The sequence below is a fragment of the Channa argus genome, chromosome 24 (genome assembly GCF_033026475.1).
Source record: "Channa argus isolate prfri chromosome 24, Channa argus male v1.0, whole genome shotgun sequence".
NCBI classification, from domain to species: Eukaryota; Metazoa; Chordata; class Actinopteri; order Anabantiformes; family Channidae; genus Channa; species Channa argus.
This window is the reverse complement of record NC_090220.1, coordinates 8,044,672-8,069,245: the sequence shown is the minus strand read 5'-3', so window position 1 is coordinate 8,069,245 and position 24,574 is coordinate 8,044,672. Positions and strand designations below refer to the sequence as shown.

The 24,574-nt window shown below is 37.5% G+C and overlaps 1 protein-coding gene across 8 annotated transcripts in view; it reads right to left on the bottom strand.

The window, feature by feature from the left end:
• The window catches only part of LOC137109121 (protein turtle homolog B-like), a 121,682-nt gene continuing 97,108 nt past the window's right edge, over positions 1–24,574 (bottom strand). For 5 of the 8 annotated variants that reach the window (XM_067494541.1, XM_067494544.1, XM_067494545.1 and 2 more), the window contains 3 exons: positions 21,053–22,678; positions 13,635–13,762; positions 8,445–10,142 (listed from right to left, as the gene is read on the bottom strand). In XM_067494541.1, coding sequence (XP_067350642.1) covers positions 9,928–10,142; positions 13,635–13,762; positions 21,053–22,678 — 1,969 coding nt within the window. In that variant the 3' untranslated portion in view covers positions 8,445–9,927. The other 3 variants (XR_010912270.1, XM_067494547.1, XM_067494548.1) reach the window with 3 other exon arrangements.

Sequence of the window (24,574 nt, the reverse complement as noted above, 5' to 3'; positions counted from 1 at the left end):
AAAATTTTATGATTTTTAATAAATAAAAATTGATGTAATATACACCATTATGAATATACACCTACAACAAGCATACCAAGACATTTGAAATACAAAAAATGGACAGTTCAATTTAGTTGCTTTAAAAGCTTCAACTTTTAGGAAGAGTTGGGGGGTGGGAGGTGAGGGGTAAGCAGGAATTACAGTAGCCATACATTCGTGTTAGTGATTGTGCCAATAAATATAAAAAGCATCACGAGTAGTGACTTCTCAGAGATGGTGAACATAAAAAAACATGATCAGTTACATTTCTATCTGGACTAAGGAGTTCTATGAAAAGACATTTTGAGGTACTGAGTTGTCTACGCCTGTAACTAACAGTGAACACACTCACATGTTGTTTTCCAGAAGGTCAGAATTAACAAAAGCCATTAAAATTGAAGTACATTATGTAACTCAAACCAGTTCTACAAATCTCAGGAAGACTGACCAATTAAGAGACAATGAGTTCACGTCTTCCACTTGTATTGCATTTTCTGATGAAAGACATGACAAAATTAGCTTCATGTAGGTTGTACATAAATATATTCTTTCCATGAATAGAGGCTCCAAAAAGTTGCGTTGAGTGTTTGCAGCAAACTTTTTAACTTGATTAAAACAGCATCTTTACGAGACCAGTTTTAGACACTTTCTCTGGTCTTCAGCCATAGTAATACACCAGGTCCCTTGGTGACCGGTGACTTGAGGGTCAGTGGAAGTCTTTAGTATACTCTCTCTTACACAAAGGTACCTGTAGAGGGAGTTTGTATGTTTACCTGACCTGATAGAAAACTCTAGAGGGATTTAAATTTCTAACATTAATACCATATCCAAAGTCATGGTGAGCATATCTGATCATTCAGCACCAAACACAATGTGTAGATACTATTTGCAACCACCAATACATTAGACTTTGAAGCAATGCGAAGTTTAGAGCAAAATCATTGAGAACACTGTAAACTAAATCCCAAGGTAATCCATATGACATGTATTCAAATTAAAGTCCTATTAAATTTCCTTGCTTTAAAATTTGCAGCACAGAATGTTACTACTGATCTGTGTATTCCCTGAAACAACAGCAGAAACACATGACCGAACCAGGTCAAATGATGACTTACCGGTTAAACAGCAACCTGCAGTACAGTACAGGATTGTGTAGCTACATTTTGTCTGAAGCAAGGAAGTAACTAACTTAAAAAAAAGCACCACAGATGTTTATTTTTTAATAGCACCATTTGTCAGAAAATGTATTGTGTTTTTTTTTTTTTCTTCGCAATGTACAGCACTGAATTGGACGTAATCAATGTCTGCACTAACGTTTAGCAGCTGCTGCAATGCTCAACCTCCACTTTTGAGCAAAAGGCAAGAAAACATTCATCTCATTAACTTGCACATGCTTCTGCTCAGAACCAAAAGCAATCATATGGGTCCACTTAAGCCAGTTCAAAGCAGCATCATGAAGCACTGTGTCTGTTTTACACACACACTGTATGTAGCAGACACAGATAGAAATTTGAAACATTTCTATCTGCACAGTTTGTGAATTAGATCAATATACATTTATATTTCTGTGCTATGCTCTGATTACAAGGGAGCACCATAGTAAGGGGGAGAAACAAAAAAGATTTTCACCATTCTGCTGTCATGCCAAATCATACAAACAAGGACAAATTTGGGACTGCTGCCAACCTGGTGATTAGATCACACTTATCAAACAATAAACATAGCAAGGAATGAAACTGCATGTTCCCTAAACAAAGAACTGATAAATGTTATAAGATGATGGCCCACATTAAATTTCAACATTAACATTTGCTATTCACACCAAATAGACATTGCTATAAAAACTAGTTTGCTGTATCCTTCTCTGAGAGTCTATGTGTAATAGACAGTGAGATATACAGTACAGTGACAGTCATTTTCTTTTGTTTTGCACACAACTGAAATGCCAGACGTCATATATTTCTACTTTGTGTAAGATTCTGCATTGCTACAGTATAAAGCAATAAATGGATATAAAAATAATAGAATATAGACTTATACATTCTTGCAAACAAGTACTGTCCTCAAATATAAATATTCATACTCATATAAATATATTAGGTACACCTTGCTAAAAGTAAGTTTGTCTAATACAACAGTGCTGTAGTAAATCCTCCATTATGAAGGAGATAATTTTGTGTTCTGGAGAAGCCTGTTGCTGTCATATTAGGCAGCATTAGTTTTGGTTGGTGTACCTAATACACGTTTTTTCTCTATATCTTACTCTGTATATTTCTTGGCTCTATAATATTAAATTTTTAAACTAATTTCTAGCATTTAGAAGATTTCCATTACTCACATACAATATACACATTGGTCTTTTACATCATGTTATGATGAGTCACAGAGGCAGACCCTACACTACTCAGTTCCCACTCAGCCTCCAGAATAGATGCGTGTCATATCGTCTTCTACAAAAAATATATATGACAAGGTATGCTTATTTGAGATATTTACATGGTGCAAGGAAAATGTTTAAATTCATTTTTTCAACCTTAAGTTTGAAAAAAAAAATGTTGACAATATAATCTCTCAATATTTCTGCATGTCGTTATATAATGTGTACAGATCATGTGGCAAGAAGATAATGAGCCATGTTTGGGTTAGATTATGGTATCAGTCTGAATTTAGAAAAAAAAAAAAAAGACATTTTCGCAATTATTTAGTTGATGTATAGGGTATAGTATAATAACATCCCCTACTCTTTTAACATAGGGTCTTTGGAATGAAAAGGGGGAAAAAAGGTGGGTCAGCTCTTATGTCATTGGTTTTGTGATTTAATAGATTTTTAATAGATCAATTTGCAGTTTGTGGTCAAAATGTCAAGATAAACACTTTTGCCAATACAATACCAATAGTTAAATAAATCTTGTTGATTTCTTTATTATTATAAAACACCAATTCACAACACGTGTAGATTGCTCACCTGAGCTCAAATTGGAAAAATAGAGCTGTTTCTCTATCTTTTTTTGCCTTTTTGTTTTTCATGAAAAAGGGCAAATTATAGGACAATTATGTAGGTACATGGGTACAGTAGGCTCAGAGGGCAGCACTTCAAGAACAAGTTAACATGGTCTTTTAGGAAAACACAAAAACCTTTTACTTGTGTGGCAAGTGTTAGCACCAGAGATTCTCTACTTTTAGCAAACAGGATCAAAGCCTAGTCAACATGCCCAAAATGTGAATTTCTCAAATATTACAACAAGCAGCAACTGTGATTTAAAAAAATGCCTTTTTCTTCTTGATACACAACAAACAGAATTAACTCTAAACTGTTACAGAGTCCTGTACAGTACCACCAGCTACAAATCATCAGTCAGTGTTGTTCCAATGAGGGCTTTTAATGAAATGGGGCTGTCTATATGTGAATCTCTGTGATAAATAATCTATTATAACTCGAGTTATGTTATTTCATAAAAAAAAAATCCATCTTTTTTTTTCACATCTATTTATAGTACTTAACACAAGTCAGACTGCTGTCTGACAGAGCATTAGACTGATTTGTTTCCTTTTACTACAGATTGTTTGTGAGGTAATGTTTTACATGTACTATAAAAATATCAATTGATGGACATCTTAAAAGTACAACTCTACCAGCCCTATTTACCAAATCATCTAAAGACAAATTTGGGTGTTGTGGCTAATTTCATATCCACTGAACTCATCAAACACATGCTTCTATTGCATTAGATTGCTACTGTAGCAAAACCGCCATTACAGTTGCAAAATATAAAGATTTGAATCTATTATCTTGTTGTGATTCAAATTTAATGTCATTATTTGCCAGAATACAGTAGAGTTATTTTTTCAGAGTAAACTGTACAGTGGGGTGGGGAGGGGGGGTTCTCTGAATAGGCTGTAAAAACAGCCTTTTTCAGTCAGTTTAAAGAAGAGGTTCACATTTCTTGAACAACGGAGAAGTGACCACATTAACAATAAGAGCAGTTTTACTTGTTGTAAGAATTCCTCCTGTTCATCCTGGCAATTATGAGACTTCTTAGAGCTCTTTCAATGAAAGTGATGAGGGTCCATATTCACATTTCTTTTTCTTTGCAAAACATTGGGCTAATTATGTACATTTTTACATGCGATTATTTGCATTTGCATGTCACTATGACTTAAGCAGGTGCAGCTGGTAAAAGGAGGGGCTGCCTTCTCAGAGCTGAGATTGCCAGAATTCCGGCTAAACGGTTAGTTTAACACACAGACAGCTATTGTTTTACCAACCAATGGTGGATTACAGACTGCAGCCAGATCTGAGTTTACCATTTTTCTTGATGGATATTTTAATAAACAACTTGTACTTGTTATTGTGCATACATGAGTCCTGAGTGTCTAAAATAATCAAGTGTCTAATATAGTCCAATATGTATTGAATTTATTATATACATATATATGTGTATGTATATTTATGTGTGTGTGTGCGTGGGAGTATATATAGATATATATATGAAAGTGAAAGTAGTAGAAATCTGGAATTTTGAACAAAAAAAGGCTGCAAGATTTTACTTGGTGTGAGTCATTTTGTTGTTTTTTGATCAACATTTGAATACATTTTTTGTACATGTTTAGGACACTTTTGGAAGGACTGTGGATTTTGGCCACAATCACTTTCATTCTTCTATGTTTGTAACAGGATGAATGGTTACAACAAGCAAAATATGGGCACCTGACAATTGTTTTCAGACACACAAGTACATGTAAAGCTATCCTTTAAACCTTAGAGCTTCTTAATTAGCTTCACATTTCTGGGCTAAACATACCACTACTATCAAGGATGTTTGCCCTGCTAGTGGCAAGTCCCAGTTTTTGTCAACGCAATTCAAATGTTGATGCCATGCAAATGAAATCTTTCACTATACACTATGTACATGGACATATTTCTCGGTGGCACGTGAAGAAGTATACAGTACGTCTTTTGGGTGAGGCTGTTCTGACCTCGCCCTCAACCCTCCAGCTCACAGCAACCTCTCTAAGCCCTTGGTGATGAAATAATCGCACAGTCACACAAAGCTACAATTTCCCACCAATGCTGGTTTAAAGAGCTGTCTTGTGTACTGAAGTCGTCATGGTAATTGTTCTCAGTACATTCAACAAACAGACACACACACTAAAAAAAACTTAGAATGAACAAAGTCCATCTATCATTTTGGGTGTGGTTTTACCCTAAGCAGTCTAGAGGTGATGTAGAGGATCACCCTGTTGTTATCACTTCTACATATAAACCATTTCCATGTTGAAATAAAAAAAAATACATAAATTTATACTTTTCTGTATCTGCATGCATATTATTTTCCAATTTAATAAAATATTAAATTTTCTTTAAATTTTTACAATAAATAGACTTATTATATCTACAGTTCAATCTTAATAAAGAATCTTCATTAAAATTTAGGTATTCTATGTAGTTATCGGTTCCTTCTTAAAACATTTTGTTCCAGTGGGACCATGAAACCCTTAGACCAGTGTTAAATTACCATAATGCATCAGTTAGAGTTTAAACATACAATGTACTGTATGTAAATAATCATCTATAGAATTATTCCCTCAAAGAAAAACTGAGTTTTACATTGGAAAAATATGCTCGTACCGTATGTACATCAGAAAGTAGCATTATTAATTTTTTTTATGCTGTTTTAAGCTGGATTTTTTTTAATGCTTTAAATTTTGTCTACTGTTGGTTTTATATGAAAATCCTTCTACTATTTGTAGAAAGTGATTGGTTTGAAAAAGGTAATGTCGGGTACCTTAACATAGTTGTATGCAATAACTGTTCCTTCTATCGCACAGACCTAGAAATCTTTCAACAGCCCCAGTGCCATGACCCTCCAGAGCTCTGCTAATTGGCCCTCAGCAAAACAATCATCAGATGATCTGCATATGTATGAAACATATTCATACAAAACCAAATAGGCTGAAAGGAAACTAAAGCACTCTTCTTCTTTACATCTAATAAAAATCCCTTCCTTAAGGTGACAGAGACAATTATACTTAACAGCAACAAGGCACAAATATACTTTAACTTGTAGAATACATCAAAGTGCCTGCCAAGTGTGCACACACACACACACACACGGGCCATAATAAAGGCCTTTAATGGAAGAAGAGATGCCTGTTTTTCTTTCAGTGTGATTTTGAATTCAACCACCATTCCAACAAGTGCCTTCTAACTACAGATTCTTTTAGGCAGCGATACAGCCTTTTCTTGTTGCTTTTTACAAAAAAATACCAGTTACACAATTGTGAAATTGGAAGTATCATTTGTAATGATTCACGGAAGGTCATTCATAGCATCACTTCATGCTTTTTCTAAAGCGCACAGAGTGTTGGAAGATAGATCCTTATTCATTTTCTCTTTTATTTTTAGGCTATGTGTGTACTTGTGGCAGTTGTTTGGCTAGTGGATTTGCCAATTAGGATCAATAAGTTAGGTGTTGTGTTGTATAATTTAACTGCAATGTCTCACTGAAATGATTGTAAGTTTAGATTGTGTTTTCACCATAGGTTTAAGTTTTACATTATATTTGATATACTTTATTTCAAAGTGCAATATGTTGAAACAGACTTAAGAGTTAGGTATTATCTGCCAAATGCTCCAAACCTGTAATAATAATTCTATCATAGATAAAGGCACTAGTTTATTTACTTGGAGATTTTTATTTTGGTATGATAATTGGTCTTAGGGGTTTAAGTTGGTTAATCAAAAATATATTGGGCCCCCTTGCAAACATTCATCATGGAAATTTCTTCATTAAAGAAACCAAATTTAGTAATTTAAAATGTGTCTTGTTGTTTTAGAAGACTATGTTGGAGTTGTAGCCATGTCAGGATCTGGACAAAAACACAATTACAATACACACAAATAAATCCATAAAAACATCTCAACAAACTTGAGCAATACTACTCCAAATCCAGTTCAGCAGACCATGGTCACTGTTATCTTGTTGTAATAAAAGCCCAAGATATGTTTTCGTAACATCTACGAGTGAATACACCCTATGAAATAGTGAGCACCTTCTGACCAATAAGTAGGACAATAGACTTCCATAATACACACTTGCATGGCATTTCTATCTACTGTGTGTTTAATGTGTGATATAGTTTCAGATGTTATGGCACTTTCTTATTTATCCAATCAAGATTTGTTTAGCCCCTTGGTTTTCACATTTCAAAGTCAGACGTGCAATGTAATCGTCTCAGTCACTGAAATCTTTCAAAACTAAACCAGTGCATCAAAACTCCTCCTAACAGTCTGCAATACAAACTCCACGTTCACTGTGTGCCGCCTTCAATGTCACATACTGATTACTTAAAGGATGACTGCACTCTCCGTGTTACATTTGAAACAAGCACATACAAAGGTTGAATAGAAAATTTTCAAAATAGGCGGATACATTTACTCCAATAACTGCGCACATAAGGAAACAAAAATTATAATAGACACAAGTGAAGCAAGCAATCAACCAGAAGCTTCATTAAGGCCAAACAAAGCCTTAAACTTATACCTTCCAAAATGAAAAAAATAAATAAATAAAAATAAAAATCATATAATATGGCACAAAATATCATCTTTCACTATTTATGGTTTGTTGTATTGTTTTTAATTGGCCTGTTTTTGGCATGATTAGAAGTATTGTGAGCTAGTAGTTGAAGCCCTCTAAACAACCTAAAGTAGAAGAACTGGAGATGGAGATGGAGATAAAGGAACAGACAGACATCTGTTATAATGGACAAGATTTTGCTCCAGTGCAAACCGTTCTGAGAAAGACAGAGCTTGACAGCATTTGGAGCAATTTCATAAAAATCAATTCAATCAGTTTTCTTCACATTTCTGTAATTAAATTACCTCTTTTTATTGAGCCTATTAATGGTTTATGCTTAAACTGCAAATGCAAGCTTATGATGAAATCCTGTGTGATTCACAACTAAATACCATCTACTCTAATCTAAGTTTTCTGTTTGTCAGATATTATTTAAACCACAAGCCCATGTCCTGACAATTTATCACACAAAAGAAAAGTAAAGATGATGACTAAAGCTGATTTTCCATATTATTATATTTTGTTATATAGTGAGCAAACTAAAATAACTAATTTAACAAACTAGAGAAGCACATATATGAATGGAAAAATGCAGAACATATTAGTATAAGAAAAACAATACAATAATGACTAAAGGGATGGAAAAGGCTAGTTTGTTCTGCTGGCTGATCCTGGTGGTTGTGTGGTCTCGTGTCCTGTGCTCTGAGGTATACTTGGTAGGATGTTGGAACACCCATGTTTGTGAGGCGAGTTTCTCGGCAGATAAGAGAAGTTGCTGGCGGAGAGATTCCGGTGAGAGGTGCTGTAAACGGAGACCAGCAGGGTTTTATCGGGGGGGGGGGGGGGGGGGGGGGGGGGGGGGGGGGGGGGGGTTGGCCCAGCATAAGAAACATGTCCCAAGCCTGGAAAAGCCTTTCTAATAAAAAAACTGTTTCCCTGGACTAGGTACTCTGGCATTTTCTTAGTTTTTTGTCTGGAACATAGGACATAGGACATAGAACACAGTAATAAATTATTGCCATTTTATGAATTCTTTGCACTGGAGTAAAACTTTGAAAACTGTGGTAGCTATCATTTTGATAAAAATTGCTAGAAGTCTAAACACATTTTGGAAGGTAGTAATACTAGATTTAAGCATAATCAGAAGATGTTGTGACTTTGGGCATCCCAATCAATACATATATAATGAATATTGTTTTCAGAAAGAGAGCCTCAGAAGAAGGGGCCTCATTTATCAACCAATTATATGCACAACTTTGTGCTTAAACCATGAATTCACACTTCTCTGCACTAAATATATTCAAATCTTATATCTCTTCTTGTGACTCAAAATGTGCATATACTGTATGTGGGACCATCCCTGTGGTAAACAGGTATAAGCATGGACAAATCAATTCTAATGTGTTAATGTGATGATCTTGGTTCTCATATACTGTATTAGACATAATGACAGAGTTGCACCTCAAACAAAACTTCAACCACAGTATCAGTTGATGCATTCACATGGTAGTGAGCTCAGGGGGACTTGACCACACCTCATCAATCTCTGCAAGCAGTGTGGCAGTGCTAAACACATTTTAGAACACAGTGCCAAACACTGTTACAATGGGGAAACATATTCACCTGTATTCATAAATTCAGTCCTCGATCAATCCTTTCCTAACTGTTCACACCGAGGACACTGTATGATCATCTGTGATGTTTTCATATTAACTATTACTACTTTTTTTCACAGCAAATGCCTATGAGTATTTTCACAATGCTGTGTGGTATTTAGGAGGTGCTTCTGTTATATAAATGAGCCTGCATGCTCACAAGCTGGCGGCTAGAGAACAGCTAAGACTTATCACCACTCACTGTGTGAATCTGTGTGCCAATTAAATGTTGTTCTACACAGGCTTTGATAAATGAGGCCCCTGGACACCAATCTGTAATGTCTCTCCAGTTTTTCATTGCTATTGTTCCAGTCGTGGTAACTCATTGATTTATTCATTGAAAATAAAAAAAATAAAAAATGTTTGATCTCCAGATCAAATTTTCAAATTCTTGCTCAATTTCGGATTCTCCTAATTATTTTTTCGGTCATTGCATACTAGTTTTTAATCATGGCAGAATGCTAGCTAATGCAGTTTGAACTGACCAAGGGTTTAGCTACAGAATAGACCAAATCTGAAAGGTGAAATCTAGTGTTATTCCCCATAGCAAATACACTGAAAACATCTTTCATTGTGTAAAGTGTTATTTTTTAACAACTGGGAGCTAGCTATTGCTAACCTCTTTTTGGAAAGAAAGCATGTTGCATGGATGTGACCTTGTTCTTGAACTTTCAGAGAAGAGTTGCATGGTCTAGGTCTATGTTGTCCATGCTTGCCAAAATAGCCTTCTGGTCCTCCCGAGGTGGGCGGCGGTACAACAGAGCAGAAAAGCGAGTATATGGGTCATGAAGGATGGGCCGTTTCTTCTTCTTGCGGAGGTAGAGAGCTTCTTCCGGCTGGAGTACCTGAGAGGTGTAGGCCTGCTGGGTCTGAGAGGTGGAGACACCTGGTGGAGGGGAAATGAACAGCAGGTTATTGCCAATGGAGGTCATCAAAGCAACATCTACAGGTGATTCAATCCCCCCCAAAATATCCCATGCACGTGCCATCAGCAGCTACTTTCGATCCCATAATTAAACACTTTTCCCATGACATGTGAATTTATGCGTTTGCATCATGGAGTCCAAATCAATAGTAGAAGTAATGCAGTATTAGTATCACACCCCTGTTCCCGGTTTCCCCTGTCTAGGAGGTATTGTTTACTTTTGCCGTGGCTTCTCCTCTTCCACATTCACTACACCTCAGCCTGCTCTCTGTCACTTGCTCACTCAGCCCCTCCCCATTTATTTGTTAGTTTCCCTCTGTGTCTACTAAACTCTGCCAACTTACTCACCTGTTTTGAGTCAGTTCATCAAGGACTTGGTCATGTCATGTTCCTCATGAGTTTCCACAGACTCTCCTTTTTTTTGCACTGTTGTAAACTGGACCTAGATTGAGTTTTGTTCGTGTTTCTGAATTACCTTCTGGTTAGTTTAATTATTTTTCATGTTTTTTTAACTATAATTTCAAATGTCATGAATTTGATTGAGCCAAAAGACAAAAAAAGTTAGGTTCTAGTTAGTTCCAGTAGAATTAAACATTGGTTGTTTAATACTGGTGGGACAGTGGACCACAGGGTCAGTGTTTTGACTCTCAGCTTCTCTTTGCTAGGTGCAAGAAGCTGAACTCTTAGTTGCTCCCAGTGGGTAAGGTGAGCGCTTTGCATGGCAGCTAACTTTATTGAGCTGTGAGTTTGTGTGTGAATAGGTGAATGAGAATTGACATTTCGTGCATTTACATGGACTTAAGAAATCAGCTTTCTGAAGAAAGCCAGCTGTTACCTGGTTACTTAACTGTCATGCAAACTGGGAAAGCTGGTTTCCGATTTTTGGGTAGGAGATTAGGAAAACTTAAATTTTCTAAAGTAGATATCTGTCAGAGATTGCTGATTTCTTTGCCATGTAACCAGGCTGCTGACTGAATGAGGCAGAGAACATTAACGGGACTAAAAACCATCTGCCTAAAGTTTGACAGAAAAAGTAACTAACACAGTGTCTTGTAGAAGCCTAAATAAGTCACTTTCATGTCAATTTTTTGAAATTCTAACATTTCTTGTTGTAGATCAGCTGCATATCTTTTTTTCCCTTTCTATCCCCCTTTGCTGTCACTCACCCACTTTGCTGTGATGCAAACAAAGAGAAGGGGGGGGGTCAGAAAGCAGCATTTTCTGTCACTATACAGTTTAAATCTGTGAGCCAGGCTTCAAAATCAGATTATTGCTGCATGTATATGCACATTTTCAGTAACCACGTCTCTAAAGTACATTTTAACACTTTTACCCATTTCCAGGAGAGAGCTGATTTCTCTGAGTAACCTGGTTACATAAGTGCATGTAAACACAGTGACTTTAGAAAAAAGCACTATATTAGCAGACCATTTTACCTACTGTGGCACAAGGCATTCATGTCGATGTTAGTTTGACAAAACGTTATTGCCCCTTTATGATGCACCCTGTCACGCCACACACATCTGTATGCATAGTTTTAGGAACCCAAAAGTTCAAGTTGTTAATCTAATTCCTCAGATCTCAATCCAGTAGTCCTCAAATGGCTTGTAATTATGGTGGAACAGGAACCCTAATGCATGGCAACATACAGGACATCAGTATGAACTCATGTATGAATGAATGTCATAACCCACAGCAGTATTTACAGTGTGTTTGACTCTCACTGACCTGCTGTCTGGAAACAAGAAAAACAGCACTAAAATAAGAATTTTAAAATAAAAGTTATTTTGAGAGTACTATGAAACAATCTTGAAACTGCCTTGACTATACTGAATCACCATTGTAACTAATACAATCAGATAGAGTCCGTTCTGGCAGCTGAAAGCCACACTGTCGGCTCCGCAATGACACTCAGAATAATACTTCCTAGTTAGAAGATTTGCAAGCAAAGAATTTGCTAATCTTAACACAAATGCAGGTTATTTGTCCCCAATTTATCATATGACCCATGAAAGATGTTGTTAAAATGGGTGGTTAGGCACAAACATATCAGGGTTAGGTTAGGGTTTGGTACTTAAATATGCATGGACAGGTGTTAAAATGTCTTGACTTGTAATAATCAGTTGACGTTACAACTTGCATCACGTGACAAACCAACAGAAAATTGTTTCACACTGGACTGAAACTCGAGTTTCTTGTGGGAAATTCTTCCATCCAACCACTCAAACCTCCTCCTGCCAAAGTTTTCTGATTCTAAATGGTAGATGACTATATATTATTTAATACAGTCACTACACATCGCCATATGGTACTGTAATATGTTTCTGTTAGTGCTCATACAAAAAACCAACATAGTTGTATTTGCCAAGCGAAAAGTCTCTTTAAAAGACAATGAAAGCCAGAGAAACCAGAAACCATCATATTGTGAGAACTCAGTAATAATTAAAGTTTAGGAGTCACACGTTTGCAACAGTTCTTCTACTAACCTCCTGTTATTCAAGATCCTGATGGATTCACACAGCCTACAGTTATTTGAATTCATCAAAGCTGGGAATACATGTCCAGATCCACATTTATCCACAGTTCATATGAGCTGACACCGTCACATCCCAACAGATATCATTTAGTTCAGCTAGCTTACTGTAGAGCCGGTCTGCGGCAGCCAGGCATTATATTGATGTTTCTGTGGTGGGAAATTGCAAATATACTGCTGAGAACCTTAACTTAACAGTACAGTGATGATGGTTATTGCTACAGTAGGTTATAACTTCAGTTACATCATTAAAGTAAAGTTTAATTCTCATTTTGTTTATCTTGAAGCTCATTTAGGAATATGAATTAAAAGACAACTTTTCACAAAATTGTGAAGTAGCATATATTTTACTAATAGTTTCATATGGAATCATTTTTACACAAAAATAAGCTTAAAAACTCCATATGAACCCTGTTCTATAGGTGACATCAATTATAGGAAAAGGTTCACCCTGTGTATATGCACGTGTGCACACAAACCACCGAATAAACGGCAGTAAACATCTAATATACCACTGCACCCTGTGCCTCGAATCACAAGTTGCATTTAGAAATGCTGTTTAATTAAAACCGGTATAAAACACGAAACACCAGAGAAAAGCAGGTGAATCGTGATCTGTTTAACTTACAGCTATACCATAAATCTTAGCCTTTTCTCTCTGTCTAAACAGCAACAAATGAACCATTCACTGCCTTGAATGGTCAAAATGAAGTCAGAGGAATCTTGTTTTTACTATGTGATTAATAAGTCAGGTTTTTAAAGAATGACTTTATTGTGGCGGTTTAGCAAAAAGTTCTAACTTTACGCCAAGTATCATGTGTAAACCAATTTCACCAGTTTGGCGAAAGTTATCTTGCTTTCGCATACATATGTATGAATGAAAGAAAAAAACATTTGACTGTGCATAGCATATTTCGTACCTGCTTTCTTTCTCGCCTTGGAGTTATTGTTGTTTATCGTCATCTTCTTGGCCTTTTTAATACGTTGGTATTTCAGTGCATCAATCCTCTCAGACCCCAAAAGGGCACTCGGCGCACCTCGACGTTTTCTGGATAAAGCAGAGAAAAAAAAGGGAAAACAGGTAATTCCAGGCCAGACATAATCAGTGGAGTGTTTTTGCACTACGGAGCGCAACAAAACCAGGAACCCATACAATCTTAAAACAGCACTGCTCGTGCTAAGCCAGAGGTGCAGCACATTGCCAAAGGATCAATGTGAGACACCATAAGAGTACTCAGAAATCCATCAAAAGGGATTTTTTTCAACTACTAAATCTACCATTGCCACAACCTTGTACTTCATCTGGATTTACTAAACATTATTTTTAATAATGATTGTTTCACAAAATTTGTTCATAAATCCAGATGGTATATTCTAATGTCCACCATGACATTTCATTGCCCTTCAGGGATATCTAGGTATTTTTGCTCAAATTGATCCAAACGTCATCGAAGAAAAAGCAAAGTACTAAACAACCCCTGGAATTGTCCATTGATTTCATGGAGTAGATAAGGATGGTATGTCAAGTTTTGGAGAAGGTAAAACATTTATAAAGGTTTGCACTGTTGGTTTCAGAGGAAAATATTTTGAACAAAATGTAATTAAGACTTTTGATTGTACATTTTTCTAAAAAAAATGATCTCTTCCACTGAAAATAACACATGCAAATGTTTCCTCTGTGTGGATATATTTCTCAGCTGCTCATGATTGCATCTACAGACCTCCCTTCCATTCATGGAGGCCTTGGCAGCCCACAGATTTCTGCCATAAACAGACACTTGGTTTTCTCAAGGCACAGAAAACAATTAGCATTACAGAGAGGCCATCTTCCCACCGTGGCTGCAGAGAGAAACCGAAGGTCATTAGTAGTGGGGAAGAATCACAGCTGAGCAAACAAAGCATCATCAATATGTATTCATCGACATGGATACTGTCTACAATGGGCTTCACCATGCTGACAGGGGGAGAGATGGCGGGAGGGGAAAATGACTACTCGGGAACAGTCACATAATGAAAAATAAGCCAAAGAAAAGCGAAGCACTAGGACAACAGATGTAACAAGAATTTATCCATATATTTGTTTCTTTTTTTAAACGGAAGAGCAATATTTAGCGATGGCATGCATGGCAGTCTGCACATGGAACACCACTTTAAAGGGGAATACATTCAAAAGCACTTCATTGGGCAGTTCACTCAAACATAAGGGGGTCCTCAAGCCCCTGTGTGCCCTCCATCTGCAAACCCTTAGCAAAATATTTGTTCCTTAGTCTAAAACGAAGTGCATAAGCAGTTGTAGCAGGAGACTTGCTTTTCACATAAAAGTGAGAACTGTTCTGCAGTCCAAACTTGCAAGGGCAATTGTATTCTTCAATAGATGCTTTCATTCATGCTACAGATGCTCTATACACAGGACTGATGCCATGTGTCCACCAGGAATCGTTAAAGCTATATGGGCCAAAGAGGTGCCCGGGGGAATGCTGCTCATGGCTCCTGCCATTGCACTGTGTCTGTTCAAAGTCTGCTAGGATTCTGGTGCATTATTGTTAAAACATTTATGTTTTTTTAATCTTCCTAAAACTGCTGCACTAAAGACTTGACACATGCTAAGCTTCGTCTTTGCCAAGAACATGCAACGGGATTTTTACTTAAGTGTTGATGCAAAAACAAAAAAATAACTAACTAAAGACGGTGGGGGCTTGAATGATGTCTCCTAGTGGACACACAGCTTGAAGCTACTTCATTAAGCCAATCGTACAAAATATTTATCGGAGAATGAGGTCCAAAATATTTTCAATTGGTGTCGAACAATATAAGCATCTGTAAATTATAAATGGCAGAATGTGTCACGCTTGAGGAGATTGCTAAGAGTGTTTTCACAGAGTGATTACAGAGAATAAAAATGTCTAGCTGGAAAAATAATATAGACAACTGTATCATAAATACACTATATTAAACATATTGTTATATGATACAAACAAAAATGCAAATCCAAAATAAAGTTATGATCATCCTGACTTAAAGGGTATTTTAGTCTTTTACAATTGAAAAATCATTAAAACCTAGATGTAACGCCATGTGAAAAGGTCACCTTTTTGTCTTTCATTCGAACCCTTTTGCCTAAGTAACAGTTTTGTCTGTTAAATTTGTATTATTTGCTTAGTTTTAGTTATAATTATTATTAGTTATAGTTGTTATCTTCTAGGGTCAGTTTTCAAGGGATTTTTATTGTTGTCTAGGCTTTGAAAGTTGAGTAGGAGACAGGTTTGCATCAATACGTCCTCTCAGCTGTGAGAGTCTGGATGATGCTAAGTTGAGGGATGATTGTTAATATAGAGCTACAGTAGGTCACATAATATTAAATTTGATGCATTTACAATTAAGTGTGAAAAACCATATTCATACTTTGATGTGTGTAGTAAATGTAATTTATTGTTCCAATGTTTTATTAATTATTGGATGTGACTTACGTTTTCTCTTTGCTGAGCTCCACCTGTGCTTACCTAGGCAGGTGGTAGGTCTCAGTTAGGCAATCTGTCGATTACATCCATGTCCACAGTGGACTACAATAAATGTATAATATTGCCAAAATTGCACACTTTGTAGTGTGCGTTTTTAGTTTTAGAATTATTTTTTAATAAAGACTTTACATTTTGCATTTAATGCTGCCTACTGAGCTGCTTCTTCAATATGCATTTTTTTATGAGCTTTCCCATGTCAAGTAACATCTTTTCTTTGCATGGGGGGAAACGGCACGATGGTCCTGTTCATTTGAGGTTTTTGACTATGTTGTTGGCCTCTTGCTAGGCTCTACAGAGCAGGTGAGATCGCTCCTCCAAACCCATAAGCTAGAAAAAGGAAAATGCCAAAAAACAATGATCACGAACTAAACAGCAAGCATTCGCTCTTTCTGTGAATAATGGCTGCCAAGAAGAGATGCTTTACCAATATAGCATATGGTCTAAATGTTAAGATTGTGATAAAGTCATTTAATAGAATTTTGACAGTAGAGGAACAAGGACTCCACATCAGCTGCCTGGAGCAGACCTGAGAGACAGTTATGTGAGTAGTGCTAAGAGAATGAAGGTGTGCAGGTCTTCCTCAAACTCAACTGTGTTGAGTTTCTGTGGTGGGAAGAGGCTTACTTGATAAAGTGCTGAAAAAGCAAATGAAGACTGCAAAAGATGAAGTAGCTCTTGACCATAATGATATATTTGATGTGACTATCTCTTCTGCCGAGTGAGAACTTTGCAATGTGTCTAGGTGAAATGTGGCATTTTAATACTAAAGATCTTGTGATCCAAGTACTGAGTATCGGTATTGGCACAGATCTAGACAGTTCTCAAATTATTGGTGTAGCCACATCAAATTGTAATCCTTGTTTAGATTTCTTGTGCTGTATTTGGTTATAATACAGGTCTGAGTGCTTCCAAAGCATAACTGACCTATGCTTTGTAAAGGTCCTTAAACACCTCCCTGAGGCCTAATCTTTCTAAAAATCCACACACAGGAACAAGCGAGAATCCACTTATGACAAGGGAGAAAAAGCAATATCTACTTTTTGGGATATTGTTTATAATTTGTTAAAATCATTTTGCTGAAGACTCGTGGAACTCATGGGAGAGGCCGGATGTGTGACAGCTTATTTCTGTGCTCGAAAATGTTGATTTTAGAGGTAAGGTAGAACCCATAAAAATAAAAAAAAACATGGGGGTCTTGATGACCATTAGTTCTGAGAGGAACTTGTGAGAGTAGGCCAGGCTGCACGCACAATTCAGCTGGTTGTTTGTAAAGAGTTCGGCATCAAACACACTTACTGATGTACTGTGGGACATTTTATACATGCACCACAAGCTTGTGATGCTTGCTTATGCTCATCTGTGGGACAATCAGACTGAAAAGGAGATGCCACTAAGGCACTTACAGCAAAATGTGCAGGTTGGATGGAGCGGCAGTTACTATATGACGAAGAGCTAGTTCCTTTAAAGTACACTGTGAAAAACAGTGAGTAGCAGCTTCTCAGTTCATTCTCAAACCAGTGCTAACACTGCAATAACTGGTTAAAATGACGAATGGGGTTTCACCTTCACTTATTAAAATTAATTCTGAGAGGAAGTTTTTAGCATTGTCTGTACTCAAAGACTGTTGGTGAGATAAGATGTTCCACTCTGTAACACTATTGTGCAACCACAAGTGGACTAAGGGATACTATACTTACCATCGAGTTTCAGAAATTTCATGATAAAATTTAGTGTTTCTTTCATAATGTAAAGCTGATAAACTAATAATAATACATATTTTTTAACCCTTAATATTTAAATGTTTTTTAAGCCCATTATTCTCCTACAATGTTTAAGGTGACCAATAAATGTTTAATGAATATTTTCTTAAGGTAAATATAACTATGACATTGGAATCGGTATAAACTGATACCTTATACTCCCATTATTGGATCAAAAACCTGGATAGGGACATTTATAATAATTACAATTGGCATACAACAGCACTACGTAACTGAGTGTCAAGTTAACTGATCTGTCTCGGGCTGGAGAGCTACAGTAAAGCCTCCTCAGGGTAAATCAATAGCAATGTCCATAACGGCTGGAGCCCTTACAAAAAAGCAACAACATAGTACCACCTGATGCAGAGTTCGAGTCAAAACATTATTAACTGACTTCTAAGGGCTTTTTTCTACATTGAACAAAATCTAACAAAAGAGTAAATGACAGAGCCCAACTAACAGTTGGTTGTTCTTTTTAATGCAATTTTTACCTTCTTTACTATGGTCATAAAGTCCTTAATGTCCACTTTACTGAACACACTGGTCATACTAATACTCAGCCACAACATCCTCACACTATGACTAAATATCCATACGCACACACTGCACTTAAGGTACATACAGAACTGCCACATACAGTAAACTGCACCTAGGCTTGTCTTCTTTATGTGATTCTTATGTCGTCTATAGATGTTACTCTTGTTTTGTGCCTAATTGTCACTGTTATATTGTCTGTAATTGTTTTTTACCATTGAACCTTGAGAGCTACTAATGACCAGAAGCAAATTCCATGTATGTGTTGGCATACTTGGCCAATAAAGACCAGTATGTCCAGTGTTCAATAATCTAGACGACTATGCTGAGGAATGGGGTAATCCTATTCTCTTATTATTCCATCCACTTTGTGCAACGCACCAGGTAGCAGAAAAACCTGCTCAGAGCATGATGCGAACAAACAAACATACCTCTGGTCATTGTTGTCGAACATTTCACATTATGGTGCTCAATCTGTACAAATTTACAATCCTTGGACTTTCCCATTGTACTCTATGTTGGTCGATCAAACAAAATAAGTGAGTTAAAACAAACTAGTTTTATGTCAGCACAGAGAAACCACCAACTGTAGTCAATTATAGTAACTAGTTAAGAGGCCTTGGGCAAAGGACAGTGCAAAAGTGGAAAAAATATTTCTGAATTTTCAGCACCACTGCAATGACATTCTGCGTTAGTATGTGTGTAGTTTTGACTCGGTTTATCTAATATTAAGCCTGTGTTGATGTCAGAAAACCCTCTTGAGACTTTTAGTAAAGATGTACGTTGTACTTATTTAGTTAATTATAACTTAAAGCCCAATGTTGCCATAACAGTCAAGTACATGATAGGCTTATGCAAACTTTAGATCATAACTGTACTTGACTAAATGTGTTCTCACAAGTGCTTCTATACATAGTTTGAGGATGCACATACCTGTTGGCTTCTGCATCAAATACTTTTTCAAAATGTAATAAATAACAGTGGAAGACTGGCATTGAATTCATTATCTTAAAAGTGAACCTACTATTCAATATTAAACTGCTTTAAGGCAGATGAGATTATTGCCTAACTTTCACCTAAACCAGAGATAGATTTATCAGCAGTGCCTATTATCCATTGAAAAGTTGCATGTACAGTAGATGTGGTCAGTTAGCAAACCACTCAAGCATGAAATCATGTCGATGACCTGTGACCTAATCTATTAGTTAATAGATAGCATATGCATATCACTCAGAATGCATAATACACTAAAGACTGCAGAACGGAAAATGCATAGCTACTTTGAGAAAAGGGTAAAAGGAAAGAACTAAAATGAACCACAGGTGTTGACTGTAGGAAGGAACAAATCAAGTAAAAGACAAAGTATTGTATTCCCCTTTAAAGGACGAGGTGATCAAAAAGTCCCACCTGCTAACCCCCCCCTTTCAGACATGGATCCAACCCTTACCTATTGCGGTGTAGAGGACCTGGTCACAACAACGCTGCCCAGATAGCTGAGATCAATCAAAAACAAAGCAGGTAAGACTCCAGGAGCCATCAAGAACCACCATAGTGCCCCTAATTCATAATGATGGAAACATTGCAGTTCATGAAAAGCGGACAGGCCCTGTGACACACTTTGCCCAACAACCTTTCCTTGGTAGTCAGACCTGGGGATGTCCTGGGGGTAATTAAAGGGGTTGGGAAGAGGAAGGGTACAGAAAGGGAAGGGGAATAGGGTAGCAAAAATCTGCAGCTATGGGAGAATTGCAGTCAGGTTACTAAGGCCGAGGATGGGCCGCAGGGCCTGCCAAGATGAACTCTTCTTAAAGCATCCCCCTGCATGATAAAGGCATATTTAAAAGGGTTGGAGCTAGATATAATGATGTTTTTTTTTTTTTTTTGTCTGGAGAATCAATTGGGTGAATATTAAGAAATTCCTCCTGTTAGGTGAAAGCAGGGTAACGCATGATACTGATGAAAAACAGGGATTCTGTTGTGATGTCTGCAGATTTCCAGGCTTTTAGGGGGTTGTGCCAAACTAAATTACACACTGCAATGGCAACAGTGTTATTAATGCAGTTTGACTGTAGCCCCAAAAGCTCCAGAATGTTATCTGTGAAGCAAATACATTTGTTTCATTTATATTTTTTCATCTTTTCACTGGGAAATTATGTTGTTTTTTACCTATCATTTTAAAACGGTGCTTCACAGATTCAGTTGGTGACTTGATGTCTAACTTGATGTCTGACATGAAAAGCAGCATTGAGCAGTTGAAGACTAAATTGAAAATATCCAGAGTTTATCAAATGAATTGTCACAGCAAATTGGTTCTCCTTCAACCATAGTTTTCATTTTTAGTAGTGATAACACATGAGGAAAACATGTGTGAAACTAATCAGTCACAAAGATGATTAAAAAAAATGGATAAATGAATATTAGACTCCTCAGTAACCAAAATGTCTGAGCACGTTTTCACATCAGAACATTATGGGCTGGGGCAGATGACTCAAATGTTATGTCTCCCTGCATGCCTAATGCACCTACCCTGAAGCTGACAACTGTGGTGGAGAAGGTTCAGATGGAAGGATCTCCTCCTCAGTCCTCCTCTGAGATGGCATCTGCCCAAATAGGTTGCTGCTTTCCATGGGGGGTGATGGGGACTGGGAAGCTGGGCAGCTGGTTGCAGAGGTGGCAAAAGCCATGTGGCCACGGTAGCTGGGGCTTGATCTCCTGCTACCCTGGCCTGGGGCAGGTGAGGAGGAGGGGGAAGATCTCCTTGAGAAGCTGGCTGTGGAGGGAGGGAGGAGGGTAATCTCAGACATCTCTGGTGGTATGGGAGGTTGGACAATGCTGGGACGTGGCCTAGGACGTACTACAATCTCTGGGGAGCCCTCCTGAGAACTAAGGGGACTTTGGGTGAGGGGTGACAGTCGAGAGGGCTGGAGAACCACCTGATGCAGGCCAGAATCCATTCTACGAGCCTGTCTGGGACTGAAATGAGGGGTGGTTTCAAACCATTTTGTGTCCAGGCTACTAAATGTGCTAGGGATAATATGCGCCATTGGATCGGTGTAAGGCAAGACCGGCACACCCATACCGTGGCTTGTGTGTCTTAGCTGCCCTAAATGTGCCTCTTGCATAGTTAAATGCTTGGCTGGGGAGCCATGAGGCTTGGCCTTGCTGGGAGACTTGCTTGAGTGACTCTTTGGGGCTTCCAGTGGCAGGACAGCTGGGTAGGTAGGCATTGGGAGGGAGGAGGGCTGGTAAGCGCTAAGAGGAAGAACATGAGGTGGAGGGCCATAGGGAGACTCATGGCGGAGATGCAAAGGGTGATGTGGGGGAAATATGAACTGGGGTCCCTCTAGACTTGCAAAGGTGAAATCCAGTCCCTGCCAAATCTCCGGTGAACGAGAGGAAGGGGTGAGTGTCAGAGGAAGTGGGAAACCATATTGTGGGAAATCACCCTCCCCCATTTCTTCGGGAATCATGGGGTGACCGAAAGGACCTTCAGCAAGGTAAGGAGGGGAGGACATGACAGAGCTGAGAGGACTAGTATCAGGCATGTAAAAAGGTGGGGGATCATGATCCCCAGGGGGACCTAGATAGCCATAGAAAGCCCTGTGGTGGAGAGAGCCTCGGATCTGCCCTGTGGCCTGGAGCCGACTGCTCTCCATGATGGCCATACCTTCGAAAGGCCTGTGGAAACGAGGGCTGTAGGCTGGAGGTTGCAAATAAGATTCCTGACTGGAGATGGGAGAAAACTGGTGAGGCCGAAGGGGGGCCATAACTGGTGGCAGAGGCCTGGGATCATCGTTCTCTTCATCTGATTGGCGGAACTCAGGATAGAGGTCTGATTCTTCCACAAAGGGGAAGCCCTCAATTCGCCTGGGCTTAACAGACATTTCTGCATCAGTGGGATCTATGACAAAGCGTCCATCTGGGCCTCGGCTGATGAGTTCAATAGGTGTTGTTGCCTCAGCTTCCTGCTTGGAGATGGTGTACTTCTTGCCTGTTATTGCTCGTTTGGTCTTTTTGTATAAAGATAACTCCTCCTTCTTCCCTGGACTTGGGGGTGGTTTCTTCCCATGCTGGTCATGACTATCTTCAGATGATTCTGACGGGAATGCCTTTGAGCGGGTGCTCTCTGGACTCACCTTTCCGGAAGATGACCTATGAAAACAATACAGAATAAAAAATAAATGTAAATGTAATAACATTTCAAAAACCTAGTACTTCTTGCAAAGCAAAGACGATTGTGCTGAATACAAATCCAGATACATCTGAACAAAGATTAACACTTCTCAGAGAAGAATATGAGTTATTATTGACATTAGTAATGCATGCACCCCACTTACAGGATGAGTGTATTCTGTATTGAACACCTTGTTCTTTATGAGCCATTGGTGCACTAAGTTATTCAGTATAAATAGTAGCTATATGAAGTATCCTTGATAACACTTGAACTCTAGTGATCTGATGTCTAAAGCATCTTGACAGAGATATAATGTGAGATGTGTGGCTTTCCATTTCAGAAAATTTGACTGGAAACTCATTCAAAATTCAACAAATTCTTTGATTTTTTTAATGCTTAGGACTAAATTGCAACATAGGACACTGCATACGACTATTATAAATACTATTACAAATAAAGAATTACAAATAAAACCTTAAAAACAGCTTCAAATGTAGGTGAATGCAAACTTTAGATCATAACTATACATCAAGCAATTTACTAAAACCAAAGCAGATCACACATTTGAGATTTCCACCAGATATATCACTAGTCTTGTATTTGAAAATATGATCTGTGCAAACGACCTTAAAATATATAATTAAAAACTTAGTTTGCAATATATATGTATCTTAACCTAATATAAAACATACTTAAAGTAAGGAGAAAATGAAATATCAAATTACTTAAAAACCAGAATATTTTAGTGTTAAAATGTACAGTAGCATGTAATCAAAACACATTAGGGCTTGTGCTTATAATGAGTTTATTAGGCAGCTGCCAATGAAAAACAGTTAAATGTGAATTCTATTAAAAATCACATGCTTTATGAAGCTACAGGTAGTGCTGAACATACAATATAATTAAATTAATTAAATGTTTTTTTTTTGGTTGTTGATTCAGCATTTCCCTTGGTATCAACATTGGTAACAACAGCACTTAGTGACCACCTTCATGAATTTCTTTAGACAACGGACTGAACTTATTTTAAAGCTTTCGGATATGACTTGAAAATGCTATTTTGCCAGTGTTTCTCTAAAACTGAAGCCAACAACCATAAGGAAAAGTGTTATGTGTAAAAATGAAAAGATGCAGGCTGTATAAAATCAAAACCATCCCATCATGTGCTCTGTACACATACTATACAATACTGCTGAAGCTCTTCAAACTGGTGATATCATGACATATTATGAAAACACATCAGACAATAAAAATAGTCACTGAATGAGGAATCAGTGGTTAAGCAATTATAACATCAATAACATCTTTAAAATATTCATCCATATTACAATTAGATAAAATCTGGTATTTATAATGTTTTCTATGTGCTTACACACTATACCATAAAGCAAGGGTTCCCAAACTTTTCCATGCATTGTCCCCCCAAACAGTATTAGCTTCGTTGCCAGGGCAGCCCTTTTGCAAGATATCTTGCAAAACACACCGATAAATCCATTGGCAAAACTACAGCAAATGTAGACAATAAGAAAGATTCCAGTACAATTCCATTTTATTTTTATTATAAACGTAATATTTTGTTAATATAATATAATAAACATAATTATAATTTAAATTTATCATATTGTTTTTTTCATTTACATTTTCCCTCATCTTTCATGAGTTCACTGAGGTGTCCCTAGCACCCCCCGAAGCCTCGACTTTGAAAATGTTGCAAATACTGATGTTGCAAATATGACTGTGAGATAATGTGTGATTGTGATAGCATCTGGGAGTGGAAAGAAACAGTGGTGAAGTCAATTCAGAAGTGTCAAACAGAGTGTTTTAGGTCACCTGGAGGTGGAACAATCATTTAAAGGAGTTAACAGTAACACAAC